The 18,531-nt window shown below is 40.7% G+C and overlaps 1 protein-coding gene across 1 annotated transcript in view; it reads right to left on the reverse strand.

Moving 5' to 3' along the window:
• PAPPA (pregnancy-associated plasma protein A, pappalysin 1) overlaps positions 1-18,531 on the reverse strand; it is a 302,780-nt gene that overhangs the window by 231,468 nt on the left and 52,781 nt on the right. The window contains exon 3 of the mRNA XM_006865683.1: positions 6,904-7,049. Coding sequence (XP_006865745.1) covers positions 6,904-7,049 — 146 coding nt within the window. The remainder of the gene's footprint in view (positions 1-6,903; positions 7,050-18,531) is intronic.

Here is an 18,531-nt window from a genome sequence, read left to right on the forward strand (position 1 = left end):
TTGTGACATGAATCATGGGCTATTGGAATAAGGCATCATCTCAAAAGTCATGTGTGTAATCCCTTCCTTTTTCAGATAGCAACGCCAATGCCTATAGGGATGAGTTTATTTTAATCAAGGTGATTTCAAACTATTTCCAAGGATATGGTATGGTTAGAACTCAGGGATTTAAGGTTTCTGGGCTGGTATGCCTTTCTTGTTAAAACTTTTTTTCTTAGAAAAAAATAAGACTGTCTTGGTTCACTAACATTCTACGCACACGCGTGTCAGAAACCTTGAGTCCTAATTCTAAATTTGTTTCACTAACCTTGTTACATTGGTCAGGTCAATTACCATCTCTTAATTCCATTCTTCGTCTTTGAAATATAATTGATGTCAGGGAACTCTCAAGAAGGCTAGCACCACATTGTGTTCACCATTATAATAGTGAACATCATAGCCCATGTTATCCTCAGGCCCTGCGGTAAATATTCCATGCGTACAATGTCACTTAATCATCTCACAAGCCAGTGAGAGTCCCTGATTCTCAGAGGAATGATAGTAAGTATGGACTTGGAATTTAGACCTTGGGTTCCTAAAGTCAAAACTCTCTCTCGGACTTTTACTGCTAATGCTTTAACACACACACATACACAAAACAAAAATTAAAAGGCCAATTCCAATTCATGATAAACTAATTTGTATTAGAGTAGAACTTTGCTCCATAGGGTTTTTGATGTCTGGTTTTTCAGAAGTAGATTGTCAGACCTGTCTTCCAAGGTACTTATGTGGTTGTTAAGTGCTGTCGAGTTGGTTCCGATTCATACCCTGTACAGGGTTTCCGAGGAGCAGCTGGTGAATTTGAACCACTGACCTTATGGTTCAGTAAGGTCTCACAGAGTCACAACAAGACTGCAAAGTACTTATGGGTGGCCTCAAACTTCTATACTCCCAGTTACCACCCGAGTACATTAACTGTTTGCCCCACCAAGAAACAATGCCTATCACAGTGCCTGAAATATGACATCTCATTAAATGTGTTGATTATCTATTGCTCAATGCTGACCCATCTAATGAGGTTTTCTGGAGTCTAATCACATGGCCTCCTGCTGTGATTATCAAGCACTGGCCTGCTAACCTCAAGGCCAATGATTCAAACTTACCACCAGCCACTCCACACAGGGCCACTATGAGTGGGAACGGACTCAATAGCATTTAAGAACAACAGCCATCACATGTAAGCACACAGCTCGGGCTTTACTTACTATTGGAGCCCTGGGGTGGAGCTGTAGGATTAGCAGGGGACTGCAAGGTTCAACCCCACCAGTCAGCAGTTCAACCCCATTAGTCGCTCCTTGGAAACCCTATATAGGGTTGTTATTAGTCAGAGTGACTTGATGACACTTAACAACAACAACAACAACAACAACAATAACCTTTTGATAATTCAAGTGTGGTTCTTGTAGTAGCCACAACAGCAACAGCTGGAAGCTTATGAGAAATGCAGACTCTCAGGGCTCACCCCTCATTTACAGAATCTGACCCTGTATTTTCACATGTTCCATTCCTAGGTGATTTGATGTACATTCTAGTTTGAGAAGAAGTGTACGTTAATCCCATGCCCTTAGAAGATGGTGCATTGCTTAGTTCACAGAAGAACACATCTCAGCAGATGTGTTTCAGGTTCACATTAGGCATTGGAGAGATGGAAAAAGAGGCAAGGGTAGAGAACAGACTTCATTTTTAAATTTAAATGTGTTTAAGGGAAGGTTAAATTGAGATATGTACAACTTTGTAAGGAGTGACTTGAAGCACAGAGAAGCATCTTATAGAAGAACTGCAAGAACACCAAGATGACTTTGGACTGGTGAGCCTGAAGCAGGAGTCAAGAGTTTTATCTCTGACTGAACTGTTGAGAGAGCGAGCCTGTTCAGTCATTGTGCTCATGGAGTCTATTAATTCTGAGCTGCTTTGAGCCTTCTAGCACAAAGATATAGATGTATGAGATGGTGTGTGGTGTGTGTGTATGTATGTGAGAGGGAGAGAGAGTCAGGGAGGAAGAAAAATGGAGACAGGAAATCTCTCTCAATTATTTTCTGTCAATCATATCATGAAACATAATCCTGTTTCCACTCCTGGATTTTTCTAGGGGTCTATGGCATAACAGCAGGAGAGGGAGGTACAAAAATGTGGTTCCAATATATTGGATTTGATTAGTGCTACTACAGTGGATCAACATCTCTCTGATTGGGAAGTGGCAGCCAGGAGCCGAGCTGGAGTGGGCCTGACCTCGCTAAATTCCTGGTTCTGCTTCACACTAGCTGTGTGAACTTGTGGAACTGACTGGCATCTCTGAGCCTCTGTCTCCTCAGCTGTAATATAAGGGCAATAAAAGTTAGTTGCCACATCTTTTCCTAAGTATTCAATGCACAGAAATAAGTTGAGCACACAGTAGCTGCACCTATTAGTTTCCATATAGTCCTCTTCCAGTTAAAGCATCAGGCAGCCACTCTTTTCAACACTAGGCTTTCATGTTGCAAAGTAATTAATATTTTATGGTTTCAATATGGGCCATCGTGCTTATTGCACTTTGATCTTATTAAATACATGCTGGATTTATGGGCAAGAGAAAGAAAAAGAACAGGACAAAAATAATGCATTCATTGAGATAAAGAGAAGTGGAGGCGTTGAAGCATGAAATTTGAAACAGGGAGGAAGTGGGATAAGTCATGTTACAAAATATGTATGAGTTGTTGAATGGAAAACTGGTTTGTTCTGTAAACTGTCATTCAATTCACAATAATAATAATAAAAAGACATGATATGTATTTACTGCAAAAGAAAGGCAGTAGAGATTATTGCTAAGAAAACCCTATGGAGCAATTCTACTTTGTAGCATATGGGGTCACCATAAGTCAGATCCTGGGGTAGCACTGTAGGATAAGCACTGGATTGCTAACCACAAGGTCGGCAGTTCAAGCCCACCAGCCATTTCTTGAAAACCCTATACAAGATCTCTAAGAGTCGGAACCAACTCAACAGCACACAACAAGAATAACAAGAAAGAGTTGATTCTGCTTAATAAAATTTGGGAACAGGTTCTGTGACCATGGTTACTATGGTAGCAGGAGACCTGTACATTGAATACAATGGATTGAAATAGAGGGAACAGATGGATGGAGTTTCCACAGTAGTGAGAAATGATGTACCTATGGAGACTCCAGGTCCTGGGTTAAACTGCTTGCTATTCAAGATGGAAGGAAGAAGAAGGGACTCACAGTCAGACTGTGTTCAGTCTATTTTTATGGGTCTTGTTTTCGCCCTTCTCCTGATACAGTCACCCAAACCAAACTAAACTCGTTGAGTTGATTCCAACTCGTGGCAACACTAAGGGACAGAGTAGAATCATCCCATGTGTTTTAAAGGCTGTCAATTTTATCGAAGCAGACTACCACATCTTTCTTCTGTGGAGAGGCTAGTGTGTTTGAACTGCCAACATTTCCATTAGTAGCTGAACACTTTAACTGATAGAGAGAGTGAAGCTCAAAAACTGAAGTGACTCTTCTAAGAGCAAATCGCTGGTAAGTTGATAGAGCTGAATTTAAGAGTAGGATGGTGTGATCCCCACATTTATGTTCTTTCTACTGCAGAATTTTAAGAATTCTGTTCAGTATGCATGTGTGGAATATCTTCTACATGTAAGTCCCTGAGGGAGTTATTAGACTATTCCACAGCGAACTTGCTTTGTCCTAGTGGAATTAAGAGGGGTCAAAAGGAAGCTAAGTATTTGTAGCGAATGAAGTCATCTCCTCTCCCCCAAATATGTTTCTGATCCAAAATCCCTCTTCTTATCAACATACACTCAAGAGACAGCTGATGCATGAAGGCTGTTACACTCTATACTGGAAATACCAAAGCAAGTCAATTCAAGCAGAGGTTTCAATTGTTTGTCTGAAGTGACAAAGAGAAAAGGCTTCATTTGGTCATTCAGCACATGTTGATTATCACTAGACAGATGGGAAACTAAGGCTCAGAGAGTTCTTCAAGACCACCCAACTAAGAAGGAAGGAGGCTAACCCCTCAGTGCCTTAATTCACACAGATGGTAACTGACTACATGCACAGGAGCTATGGGAGGCTGCAGTCAGGAAGGCAACTTGAGAAGCAAGGATCCATGTCTGGAATAAATAGAGTCCTAGAGTAAGAAGTTCTGGTGTGGCTCTGTGGGATAAAGCACTAGACCACAAGTTTGGTTTGAACCACAAAGTAGGCAGTCCATACTCAACAGCGGCTCCTTGAGTTGCTATGAGTTGCAACTACCATGATGGCACTTAACAACAACAACAACAGACTGAGGACAGGGGTGAGCTTTGAGAAGAAGAGCTTGCCATAAGGATACTTGCCCCAGAATTGCCAGCTTGATCACTCCTAATGGAGCACAGGTGCCTATGAAATCTGGCATCATAAGATCTTTGGGTCTCTCCAGTAGTGGTGTCCACTGCCATTACCAGGGACAATGATTGTCCAGGAATCCATACTCAATGAGCTCTTCAATCCTAGTCCATGTATATTGAAGAGGAGCATATGTTTTAGAATTAGACGATGAGTCAAGATTTGCCTCTTATTTTCACCAACTGTGTGAATGTGGACAAGTCACTTCACCTCCCTGAAACCAATGACCTTTTGAGCATTAAGATCTGATTCCACTAAAGACTAGCCTTGGACTTTGAGTAAGTCACTCTGATCTCAATTTTCTAATTACCAAAATGGGGATACTCTGGGATATGGGTATCACTGCCGTAGGTACTCCATAGGGTTGGGAGGAATCAAAATCAAAGAATGTATTTGATAGCTTTCCCCAGCCTCTTGTAGGCTCAAAATTAAATAGTGATGGCTCTCTGGCTCTCATTGAAGCCTTGGCATTGAGGAAGTAGGAGTATGGGGTCCCACATATATTTCCAGAAATAGTAATGAGATTTCAGATTTGATGCTCAGGATGGCCCTATTCATTTGATCTCATCACCTCCCCACTCACCACTTTCCATAGAGCCCAAGCACTGGGCCAGAGTCCTATTTCATTGCTTCTCTTGAAAGGTGAGATAGCATGAGCCTGACATCATCCTGAAATACTATAACATGATATGGATTTATAGTCTTCCATATTGATGGATCTGTGCCAGTCTCTGAAATCTGTGGAATTACCAGGAGTATTTTTTCTAACTTTAACAACCTGATATTCAATTCTTCTCAAATTCCAATCACAACCTTTCCAGTTGCTTTTCCAATGCACAGGGGCTGTCCTGCATCTTGTAGAATTTCTGGCATCTACCCACTAGTCCTGGTGTGGCACTGTGGGTTAATGCACGGACTGCAAAGTCATCTGAACAGCAAAGTAGGAGGTTCAAGCTTACCAGCTGCTCCTCAGAAACCCTGTACAAAGTCGTTATGAGTCGGAACTGACTTGACGACACTTAACAGCAATAACAATCCACTAGATGCCAATAATATGCCCCCATTTTTAACAACCAAAGTTGTCTCCAGATATTACCAAATGTCTCTTAGGGTGTAAAATCTGCCCAGCTGAGAAGTACTGCACATTTGTCATAAATCTATCCCTATTCACCCATACAATGATACACATGCATGCACACACATGTGGTTTCACTCTCTTATGAGAGTAGTTTGGAGGAAAGTGGGTCAATTCTGCCCAGCATCAGTACCTGTAATCTCCAGAATATCATAGACTGAGAGCAATACTGGACTCACGGTGTATCACTGAGAGACCAGATAGACCTGAGGATCCCTCCATCACTGTTATCTGCTAAGCCTTCATATTCCCAAATGAAGATGTTTGTTGAGTCATAACTATTCACTGTTAAAAGTACTTCACCAAGGGGAAAATGGCTAACATATTATAGTGTCATCACTTAATGGAATATTATGCAACTATTTAAAATGTTCATCTTTAGAGATATGGAAATAATCCAGGCAAATGCTTTTCTTTTGTAATGTTAAGTGAAAAACATTGGAAGTAATCCTGAAGATTGCTGCAACATGGAAAAATGCAGACAGGATGATATTATGGGGAAAAGGAACACAACATCACATCTATGCTATGATTTCAAATACGCACAAGTTAAAAAAAAAGGCATATAGGCATATATATAGATGTGTACTGCAAGAGAGCATGGAAAAATCAAAATCAAAGAACTCCAGTTTGTCATTTCTGACTTTTGGTAATTAGTTTTTATAAACATAGATCTTGTTTACGGAGATGCATAATTTGAATGTAAGAAGAGTTCCTCATGCAGGATGCTGGTGGGTGGACTATGGAGGAACAAAGCGTTCTTACAAACTCACTTCTCTGTCTCTTTGGTGTCTTTCAAGTCAACCCATAACTGGTCACACCAGCACAAGGCGATTACCAGGCTGACAAGATATTTGCATAAAATGGAGGCAGGGACATTAGGTAAAGAGTTAGAAACTTGAGCTCCAGTTGTAGCTCTGCCACTGACTTGGGAGTGACATTGGGTAAGCCCCATTTCCTCTCTGGGCCTTAGTTTCTTTGTTGATTATTTTTAAGTGTTGTGGAGTCAGTTCTGACTCATAACAAACCTGTATAGGAACAGCCAGTGAGTTTGAACCACCAATCACGCAGTTCAAACCGACCTTGCGATCGAGTGCTTATCCTATAGCGCCACACCAAGAAGAACAGGGTTAATGATATTGTGTTATTTCCTTCAGAGCATTAGTGGTTAAAATGAGATCAGGAGTGGTAGAGTTTTGTAAATTGAAAACAATAAATAAATGGGTTCCTCGCCATCACCACCACCACCATTGGCTATCGTCAGCAGCAGCATCACTACTAAATGTATTACTGTAGTACTCCAATTTGCCCCTGAAGAAGTATCAAAGACTCACTCACCTAAGTGCATTAGGGCTTCCTTGTCCCATGGCCAAGTTGCTACTCCTGCCAACTCCTCCTCTGAGGAGTTTGCAAAGAAGATATTGAGGTGTGTTGTTCCATCCAATCTAAGAATGTTCTTCAGTTCATTAACATCCAAGTAAGCTCTGAAATAAATAAATAAAAAGGAACCTTGTCTGTTATCATTGTCCAAAACCTACCATTCAAATCAGAGATACTCCACAAATAAGTGACACCTACTAAGTGATAGATCTTAGACATCATCCTATAGTATTACAAGATAAATGGACTGATCCCATTTTACAGATAAGGAAATTCAGTCCTTGTGAGTTTACTTGCCAGAAGTTCATTTTGAACCTAGGTTTATTTATTACCGGTCCCTGTATATCTAAGCAATCCAGTATATTGTCTGAGGGCAGGGCCTTATAATGAGAGTACAGATCAAGAACAGCCAATGAAAGAGAAACTTTTTAGTATTGGTTTCTTGCCTCCTTCCCTCATTCACTATGGACCTTGGACCATTTATTTGGCAAGTATAAGAGCTGCACTAGGAGGATGGTTTTGCATCATTATATCAACCTTGCAAGGAGGCATTATTACTACATTTTCAAGATGAGTAACATGTGGTTCAATATTATTAAATACGTTGCCCAAAGTTTCAGAGCTGATATTCAAAATCAATTCTTTCTCGCTCAGAAATCTATGCTCTTTTCAGTGGGGCATCATGCTACCTCCATTAATTATTCTGTAAGCTTTACATTCTATTTCTTTATCTGTAAAATAGATGAGAGGGGTTATTGTAATTTGGGGTAGCTTCCATACGAGACCCACCTAGATAGAAAGTTAAATAACGTCCTGGACTACAACCACCAACTCTTTAATATGGAGAAACAGATGCACTTTGGAGACAGTAAGAAATGGTCTATGTAAAGAAAACGGCATCGTAAGTGCTTAGTGAATGTGAGCTCCTCCTTTGTGAAGTAAGGATTCTCCAATCAGAACAGAAAGTCTAAATGTGAGGACTGCCTTCTACTTTGGGTGGGTCACAGGTTTATTACTCAATGACTCATTTTCTAAATAGAGGCTTGCTCTCATTTTTGTGTTTCTTTCAGCCCACATTTTGTGTCTGATCTGATGTGTTTTAGAGATCTTTGTGAGCAGTTCTTAGTCGTTCTTGAGAAAGACAAGAAATAAATCAATAAGCAAGCAGGCAGCTTGATATAGTAGAAGAGATAAAGTCTAGATAAATCATGATATCTGAAGTTTGTTGGGCCTATCCGTGTATCCAGACTTTACTTGGATTATATTTTTTAACCTTCTTAAGGTGATGCAAACAGTTCAGATCATGGCTGCTAACCAAAAGGCTGGAAGTTCAAACTCACCCAGCAACCCCATGGGAGAAAGACTTCGAGATATGTTTCCATAAAGATGGGAGTTAAAACACAAAACCAAAAAACCCAAATCCTGTGGGGCAGTTCTGCTCTGTTACATGGGATTGCTACATGTCAAAATTGACTCAACAGGGACAACATCCAACAGCGATAACCTTATTAATAACACTGTGAGGTGGTTGTTGTTGTCAGCTGCTGTCACGTTGGACCCCAACTTGGTGATCCCATGTACATTGGAATAAACCACTACCTGGTCCTCATTTTCCAGAGAAGGAAGCAGAGGCCAAAAGAACTTTTCAGCTCGTGTACACAGTTGGGTGGTAATATTTTCATTTTTCTTAACGTTGTCTCTATAGATGGAAAGGACTGCTCACAGAGAGCTTGGCCAATAGCACACCTTAATGATGATTCTCTTCATTTTCTTTCTAGAAGCAGTAGAACGGCTTCCCTATGCTAGCAAGAGTGAGGTCCAACTCCTCATTCATAGCCAACAGGACTCTGCCTTCCTGTTAGCCTCATGTTCCTTGCTCCTTCTCACACTTCTTACTATGTCTGACAACACCACTGCACACAACAGCATGCTTGGTAATCTCTCTTGACTGCACGGCACTCATTCTGTTCCCTCTTCCAGGGACTCTGTTCCCGTTCTGTCTATCTGATGAACAAATCTAAACCCATCAATCCTCTGGGAAGACATCCCTAAGTGCCACTTCACCTCCACTTCTCTTACCACCACTGAACTGGTCTGCTCACCATTAGTGTTCATTCTCACACCATTCTAATTAGTCACGCAGCCTGTCTCTATCTGCCATTCCTCAGTGGTCACTCTGTCCTGCCAAATGGAGTCACTATGAGTTGAAATCAACTCGACGGCACAAAACAACAAAATATATAACACAACTAGTATGTAGAAAATCCTTAGTAGGTATTTAGAACCAGCTGTCAACAAGTTGATTCTGGCTTATGGTGACCACATGTGTATCAGAATAGAACTGTGTTCTATAGGATTTTCCCTGGCTGGGTTTTCAGAAGTGGACGGTCAAGCTCTTGCAAGGTGTCTCTGAGTCGATTCAAACCTTGGTTCTTAGCAGTTTTTCAGTTAGCAGCAAAGCACATTAACCACCTGTACCACCCAGGGACTAATACATGTTTAATTATTCCTTTTATTTACCCTCATTGTACAGAAAGAACAGAGGCTTGGAGATCACACTACCAGTGACAAGGCCAAATACAAACTTGGATGTATCCAACTCTTCCTACAACCTCGCCCTTATTTCCAGGCTCATCCAGGGCCACAGAGAAAAGGGAAACAATGTGTGGGTGGAGAATGAAAACACAGGAGTGAAGATTTTCTTGGATCAGCTCTTTCACATAATTGTAACTTTCTCATTGATTTGTCCATTTCCACCAAGCGTTGTCTCCGCAGAGAACACAAATGTCATTAGAGAAATCACCTCTCTGCCCCATTCCTCCTGCATGAGAGAGCTTCATGAGAGGAAGAAATGGGTGGGTAGGGTGGGGGAGCCATTTTAATTGGATGTTTATTCAGTTGTAATTGCAAAAGCCAATCTTGTCAGGGAGTGAATTCCTCCTAGCCCAAAGAGAGACGTGGGATGTTGGAGCTGCTCCCTCGCTTGTAAGATTTTTTTTTTTTTTTTTCATACTTTAGGAAGTCTCTGGTTCCCAAAGGGAGTCCAGGGCAGTCAGCCAGTCCCCTGGCCCCACTGCCCTCTCTCCTCCCCATCTCTCTTTAGGGTTTACACATGGAGGAAATAACTCTGTAGCTACAAGTTTTTTGTCTGCTCTCTGAAGTCTTCTCACCAATACAGTGCCAAGCTAGGTGTTGTCTTCCAAATATTTGAGGGGGAGACTGAAGACTGGAGTCCATGTGGCTGTTTTCTTCCCTCCCTCTATTCCCTTTCCATTCATGTTTATTCTCTTTCATCAATGACTGAGGCAGAAAACCCCAGCAAGTCAAAATTACAATGAAGCTTAGAGATGAGGGGGTTGATGATCAGAGAAGTATAGGGACTTACGCAGAGTCACTGGTCTTACAACCATAGGAAGACTGGTCTGCATCTATATTGTAAATCAGTCAAATTTATTTTTTAAACGTATACTCCCAGCATAAAAATCAATGCAATGCCCAAACTCTATGTTTGTTAATTTATGTTATGTATGATTAACACTGGACAGTAAGCCACAAAGTCAGCAGTTCGAGCCCACTAGCCACTTTCTTTTCCCACAGAGATGTACAGCCTCGGAAACCCTATACAATGTCTCTATGAGTCAGAATCAACTCGATGGTACTTAACAACAAAAACTGTATCCACAGTTGTATAGACAGACCTGTGTCCATGGGTAAGTTACTTTATACGTCTCTCAGTAAGTTTATAGGGATCCTGGCCGGATTCAGTGAAACAATCTAGCAGATTCCCAGCACACACTCAGAAACTGTGAACCTCCAGAACCCTCTCCTCCCTAATTTTGTACCTTGTTTTCTTCTACTGGGAAAGATGCTGAACTGACCATCTGCCTCTGTGGGGCTTCTCCCATCTCTTCCCCACCACACAGCCTTCCTCCTCGCGCTGCTACTCCAATCATTCAAATTCTCATGGTGTCCTTATCCCCCAAACTTTTTGTTTTCCTTGTCCATCCTGGACTCCAATGATGCTTACTCCCAAAGCATGTCTATCTGTTTTTCTCTTCTGCCTCACAATCCTTCTTTCTGGATCTCAGCATTTTACAATCTTAGCTTCCCTGCAAAGTCCACCTTACATACTATAAATTCCATGTACCGCATCCTTACCACCCTCACCTATAAAATGGAGAGAGGATGATGTTACCTCTCAGGACTGTGAGGAGGAGTAGAGGCAATGCAAGTGCAGTGCCCAGCCTGATGCCTGGCACATAGAAGGAACTCATTAACCAGCAGAGAATATTGTTATCATACTAATATTATTACAATGATAATCATTCTGGTTGTTGTTACATGCTGTGGCATTGGTTCTGACTCATAGTGAACCTGGATAGGGTTTCTGAGGAGCAGTTCGTGAGTTTGAACTGCCAACCATGTGGTTAGTAATCCAGTGCTTATCCCTCAGTGTCACACCAGGACTCCATTAGCAATGCCCAAATCATCATTATCGTTTACAGTTGAAATGACTTCTCCCTCCAGTGTTCCCCTACTTTTTATTCAAATACTTACCGCCCTTGCTTTGTGTTATCTTAACTATTCTCCATCAGGCTATGAACTTCTAGAAGGTGGGTTCCAAACTTTTACCATCTCTGTGTGCCCTTCCATGTCCCTTAAAACGTCCCTCCAAAGAACAGAGCAACCACGAATTGGCAACTACTGAGTACCTATCCCTTAAATTGCATAATCTCAAAGCAGGATGGATTTATACATGAGGAAGCCCAGAGATGAAGAAAGTAAAAAGCGACTTGCTAAGATCACATAACAAATAAGGGTCAAGGAAGAGGCTGGCAATGAACCTTTATGGACTAACCTGTGTACAGCAGCATGTTGATACCAATGCAGGTAGACATAATTCCCCACCAGTCTGCAGAGCTTGGAGAGACAAGCAGGGGGGGATTACACACCCCCTTATCCCTTGAGTAACGTGTCCTGATGCAGGAAGGGTACTGCCTGAGTTCCTGAACCCTTCCCACTACACTGCCTGCGGTATGGCTCACAGTCCCCATCTAGTCAATGAGCTTTCAAATTAGAGGAGTGTTTTCTAAGTCAAAAACTGCACTAAATCTACACAATGCAGATGAATATTTAAAGGGAAAGAGTTTCCAAGTTAAATGGGTTTGGGACATGCTGTGTTAAATGAGGTTAAATGTGTGTGTGTGCATATTTTTTTAAACTATGATAACTTTCAGAGCCTTTAATATGCAAAACAGGTGTAAGGCAGATACTCTATGAATGTTTCCCTAACATATTTGACCACAATCCTCCCTCTCCTTGTCTTTGCCAAAAATCAAATACCAGGATAAGCAACAAGCTTGGGAAATGTTAGGGTACATTTGAACATGTCTCTTAATTTAGGTTCTTTTCATGGGCCTCCCCTCAAAAGCAAGGTATCTGTGTCCTCTTACTTTCGTTCAAAACACAAGCACCTGAAGCTCATTGTATAGGTTGCAGCTCTCCTGGAATGTCTGTTTTAGGGGGCCCAACTGCAGAATGCCAAAGCACCCCGATTTTACCCTCTGCCAGTACTGCATTTCAAAGCCATGAGTACACTTCTGGAGGGAGATCAAAGCTCTTTCAACTCAACTGTCATTAGAACATTTTCTTTATGCATCTCCCTCACTGCTGAGTGCCAACAACGTATTTCCTAAATGCACTGGCCTGAGATGGTACAGCTCTGTAATAATCTGAATGAGAGTGCTGTCAGGGCCTGTTTTATTGAAAGAGAAGCAAAAGGGAACTACACTCACAATGCAAAACAACAACAACAACAAATCTCTTTAATGAAATCATGGGAAAAAAAAAAAGTGTGGGAAGGCTCAAGGTTTTCCAACTCTTGAAGCTGAAAACACGGGTTGTCTCATTTTAAAGAAGGTGGGTCAGAGGTATGTTGCACAGTGAGCCACATCAAGAATGATCAGTCTCAATTTCTAGTCTTACCTAAAGCAGGTCACCTTTGAACTGACTTCCCCCATACAAAAATGATAGCTGTGGAGAGCACTGAAAAGTGTCATGCCAAAGTGCTGGGTCCTGGGCCCTTGATGGACTCAGACTGGACACACGGATTATGTTGGTCATTCAGTGATACTGTCAACTTGAGGCAGGGCTCATCTGAGCTAAACTGTGGCTAAGAGCAGACCACTCCAAGGCAAGAGGTTAGTGACAGTTCAGTTAGGCTGCGGGATGCATCAGCAGAATGGTATAGAAAAAGCAGCATCTTAAGAGAGTGACAAACCAGGACTCGGCAACTTCCTTTTCCACCAAGTGTACCTGATACTCAGTTTTTCTGGACCTCAGTTTCTCCATCTGTAAAATGGAGATAATAACACTCAACCTGAAAAGGAGGAAATAGGGAGAGTGCCCAGCATATGAAAAGACTGTAAAATGGATCGTTATCTTTTCAGCTTTTTCATGGTGTCAGGGGAAACTGACTTTAGTTTTCAATATATCTGATGTGTTCCCATTTTAACAGGGAATATCTGGTTGCTATCACTAGACCAATGTGTTTATGTCCCTCACTAAGATTATCTTACTTCTCCAACCCAGAAAGCAAGTCCTGTAACATCGCCCATTTCCAAATTCTGATTGTAGCTTGTCATTCCCACGGAGGTTCTCAAATCCCTGAACTACTATTCCATTTTCAGAATGCACTAGACCATTTGAAAATAATTATCAAATATAAAGATCAAAGTCACTCAAGGCAAGCCATTAAAAGCAAGATAAACCTCAGAATGTTTATTGCATCCATATCCTTCCTCCAAATAACAAGTTCTTTCCAAGCTGTGACCAGTTCTAAAACCTAGATTTTATACTTTATCCTAAGGGCCCCAACGAGCTGGAATTTATTCTCCAGCTTAGTTTCATCATCAGAAAAATTTAAATCTGCCTCTGTTATCAGTAAAAGGAGACACAAAAAAAAATTCCTGGGAGAGTTTATTTAATTCCTTAAATTCTGAATTATTGCTTTCTAAAATAACAACTTTTATATGGAAGCCCCAACACACTGTCTAAGAAACACTTAACAGCACCAACTGAGAATCAGTAGAAAAAACTGATCTTAGTTTCACTGACTGATTGAATAAGTCATTCCTTAATTACCCCCTTTCTTCTCTACCACTCTCTCTGACTACCTTCATTTTTTTCTTCCTTCTAAACTTGCTCCCTGAAAATCATTCATCCATTTCCACCACCCCCCCTTTCATTTGTCAATGTCTATTGGGTCTGTATCACATTCTGAGCTTTAAAGTAGGAACTGGATAAAAAACGTTAACGAGAAGCAATTTTCATTATCAAAGATTTACCTATTTTATGAAGGAAGAATGAGAAGTAATCATGTTGTGATAATAACTGTTACCACGTGGGGGAAGTTACATACTGACACTGTTGAAGTAAATTTGAAAGCATTTTCTTTTTGAATTTTACAAAAATATAAGGAGTTATGAAATAGTGCTTATAACAATGGGCTCAAACATATCAACAATTGTTGAGTTTGGCACAGGACCGGGCAGTGTTTCATTCTGTTGTGCTCAGGGTTGCCATAAATCGGAGCCAAGTTGACAGCATCTAACAAGAACAATCCCCAAATTACAGTTGAAGAAGGAAAGACCTAGTAAGGTGACACCACTTTTCCAAGGACCCCCAAGCTGATAGGTATCAAGGTGGGATAAAGGGCCTAGTCTGTTTCATACAAAAGGATGAACACAGCCAATGAAAGAGAAAATGTGTATTCCAACCCTGGTTTCTTCCCTCCTTCTCTATGCTATATGTTCTGACAGGAGGTGTGCTGACTGTGATGGGAACACAGAGCAGTGACACCTACCCAGCTGAAGGTGGCTACGGCATCTCTGAGGCTTTATAGAAAGAATAAGCTTTGGTTGGGTACAGGACCAAGCATATGAGAAAGGGAAATTTTACAAGTTCCACCAAGCCCCAAAGTCTAAAAGAATATGAGAAGAGTGACACCTTCAAGTTGCAGATCTGGAAACATGTGAGGAACAAGATGAGGTTAGAAAAGTCATCAACAGTCAGATCAGGAAGAGTTTTTTCATACTAGCTTATGGACAATAGAGGAGTCCTAGAGTGATGCTGTGGGATAATGCACTGGACCACAAGGTCGGCTTGAACTGCAAGGTCAGTGGTTCAAATTCACCAGTTGCTTCTCAGAAACCTTATAGAGGTTCACCATGAGTCAGAACCAACTCAATGGCACTTAACAACAATGGACAATTGAGGAGTCCGGGTGTGGATCATGTATTGGGCTGCAAGGTCAATCTAAACCATAAGGTCGGTTTGAGCCACCATGAGTTGGAACCAACTTGATGGCACTTAACAACAAGAGGTGTAAGTGAGAGAAACTAAAATAATAGATCTAGCTTCTGACTTGGGTTACTGTAGTGTTTTCCCTGTATCTGAGATACTATACATCAAAGTCCTTGCCATTGCTTCCTTAATCCATAGGCCCAGCAAGATATTGGTTTATTTTGGGTTGTGTCCTCCGCTAAGTTGCTTAGAAGGTCTATCTTCATGAAAGGCACTGGACTAAAGCTCTCTGATGCTGGCCTTCTGCACAATGAAGGGATGAGGAGATGGATGGAATTGGGAAATCTGGGGATTTGGATCAGAGGAGAAGAAGACACTGATTTGTAGAGGTAGAGTGGGACAGCAGAGGGGTTTTCAAATATCTGAGTCTTGTGTGTGTGTTTTTTAAATCTAGGTAGAAGAGTGTGCCAATATTTAATTTTAATGAATAAGTAAGTCATTTAAAGGGAGGAAAACCCAGTATCATTTATGATGTCTTTCATATCATAAGCTAAAGGAAACTTAAGTAAAGGAAAGATTCAAATAACTTCAGAATGAGAGATACTACTTTAAAATAAACATATTTTACTATAGTAATTACTCAATTCACTGTTTCATTTTTCTCAGTAAAAAAATGTTTTTCATATATTGCTGGGCAGCAGGCAAGGTGTCAAGACACCTGGTTCCTGGCAAGCTCAGCTACATTCACTTGATTCACATGACTCATATCCCAGGACTCAGTCTAGAAGTGACTTGGACGCCATATGCCTGAATCAAATACCCATTCTGGGTGTTTCCTTTGTACTTAAGATTTCTCCATTTGTTGTTGTTGTTAGGTGTCATACAGTTGGTACTGACTCATAGCAACCCTATGCACAACAGAATGAAACAGTGCCCAGTCCTGCAACAACCTAACAATCAATGCTATGTTTGAGCCCATTGCTGCTGCCACTGTGCCAATCCATCTCAATGTGGTTGGTTCTTCCTCTTTTTCTTTAACTCTCCAGGGACTGTTCGCTCCTGATAACGTATCTTAAATATGAGTGACAAAGTCTGGCCAACCTGGCTTCCAAGCAACATTCTGGCTGTACTTCTTCCAACGCAGACTGGTTTGTTCTTTTGGCAGTCCATGGTACATATAATATTCTCCTCCAACACCATAACGCAAACGCATTAATTCTTGTTTGGCCCTCCTTATTCACTGTCCACCTTTCGCATGCATATGAAGTTATTGAAAATAACATGGCTTGGGTCAGGCACACCTTAGTCCTCAAACTGACATCTTTGCTCTTCAACACTTTAAAAAGGTCTTGTGCAGTGGATTTGCCTAATGCATGATGTTGTTTAATTTCTTGACTGTTGCTTTCATGAGTGTTGATGGTTGATCTGAGCAAAATGAACTCTTTGAAAACTTCAAGCTTTTCTCCATTTTTATGCATGTTGTTTATTGGTTCAGTGGTGAGGATTTTTGTTTTCTTTGCATTGAGGTACAACTCATACTGAAGGCTGTGGTCTTTGATCTTCATCAGTAAGGGTTTTACGTACTGTTCATTTTCAGTAAGCAAGGTTGTATCATCTGCATATCGCAGGTTGTTAATGAGTCTTCCTCTAATCCTGATGACATGTTTTTCTTCATATAATTCTGCTTACTTGGATTTTGTGCTCAGCATACATATTGAATAAGGATGGTGAAAGAATACAAACCTGGTACACACCTTTCCTAATTTTAACCATTTGGTGTTCCCTTGTTCTGTTTGAACAACTGCCTCTTGGCTTATGTACCGCTTCCTCATGAGCAAAATTACATGTTCTGGAATACTCCTTCTCTGCAACGCTCTCCATAATTTGTCATGATCCATACAGTCCAATGCATATGCATAGTTAGTAAAGCACAGGTAAACATATTTCTGGTATTCTCTGCTTTCAGCCAAGATCCATCTGACATTAGCAGTGATATCCCTCATTCCACGTCCTCTTTTGAATCCGGCTTGAACCTCTGAAAGTTCTGTCAATGTATGCTTGCAGCCTTTTTAAAATTATCTTTAGCAAAATTTTATTTGCTTGCAATATTAATGATATTGCCTGATGATTTCCACATTCTATTGGGTCAACTCTCTTTGGGATGAGCTCACATATGGGTCTCTTCAAGTCAGTTGGCCAGGTAGTTGTCTTCCAAATTTCTTGGTGTAAAGGACTAGGTGTTCTCAGTGCGGCACTAGTTTGTTGAAATATTTCAATTTGTATTTCATCAATTCCTGGAGCCTCCTTCTTTGTCAATGCCTTCAAGAAATTTGGATAGAATCCTTTAATACTGCAACTCAAAGGCTTGAATTTTTTCTTCATTTCCCTCAGCTTGAGAAATGTTGAACGTGTTCTTCCCTTTTGGTTTTCTAACTCCAGGTCTTTGCACATTTCATTATAATGTTTGACTTTATCTTCTCAAGCTGACCTTTGACATTTTCTATTCGGTTATTTTACCTCCTAATTTATTCCACTTGCTTTAGCATCTCTATGCTAGAGTGCAAGTTCCAGAGTATCTTGTGACATCCATTTTAGTCTTTTCCTTCTTTCTTGCCTTCTTAATGGCCTTTTGCTTTCTTCCTGTATGATGTCTTGATGTCATCCCACAACTCTTCTGGTCTTCGTTCTTTAGTGTTTAATATGGTCTTTGGTCTTCAGTGTTTCATGCATCAAATCTGTTCTTCAGATGATCTCTAAACTCAGGTGGGATATATTCCAGGTCATATTTTGGCTCTTGTGGACTTGTGTTCATTTTCTTCAGCTTCAGTTTGAATTTGCATATGAGCAATTGATGGTCTGTTCCACAATCTGCCCCTGGCCTTGTTTGACTGATGATATGGAGATTTTTCATCGTCTCTTTCTGCAGATGTAGTCAATTTGATTTCTCTGTATTCCATCTAGTGAGCTCCATGTGTACGGCCATCTTTTAGTTTATTTAAAATATATTTAAATATATATAAAAATATATATTTGCAGTGAAGTAGTCATTGGTCTTGTACAATACTATCATGTGATTTCCAGTCTCATTTCTATCACCAAGGCCATATTTTCCAACTACTGATCCTTCCTCTTTGTTTCCAATCTTAGCATTCCAATCACCAGCAATTTTCAGTACATCTTGATTGCATGTTTGATCAATTTCAGGCTGAAGAAGTTGGTAGAACTATTCAATTTCATCATTACTGGCTTAGGGCTTGGTGTGTAAATTTTAGTAATAATGGT

The sequence above is a fragment of the Chrysochloris asiatica genome, unplaced genomic scaffold (genome assembly GCF_000296735.1).
Source record: "Chrysochloris asiatica unplaced genomic scaffold, ChrAsi1.0 scaffold00081, whole genome shotgun sequence".
Classification (NCBI taxonomy): domain Eukaryota; kingdom Metazoa; phylum Chordata; class Mammalia; order Afrosoricida; family Chrysochloridae; genus Chrysochloris; species Chrysochloris asiatica.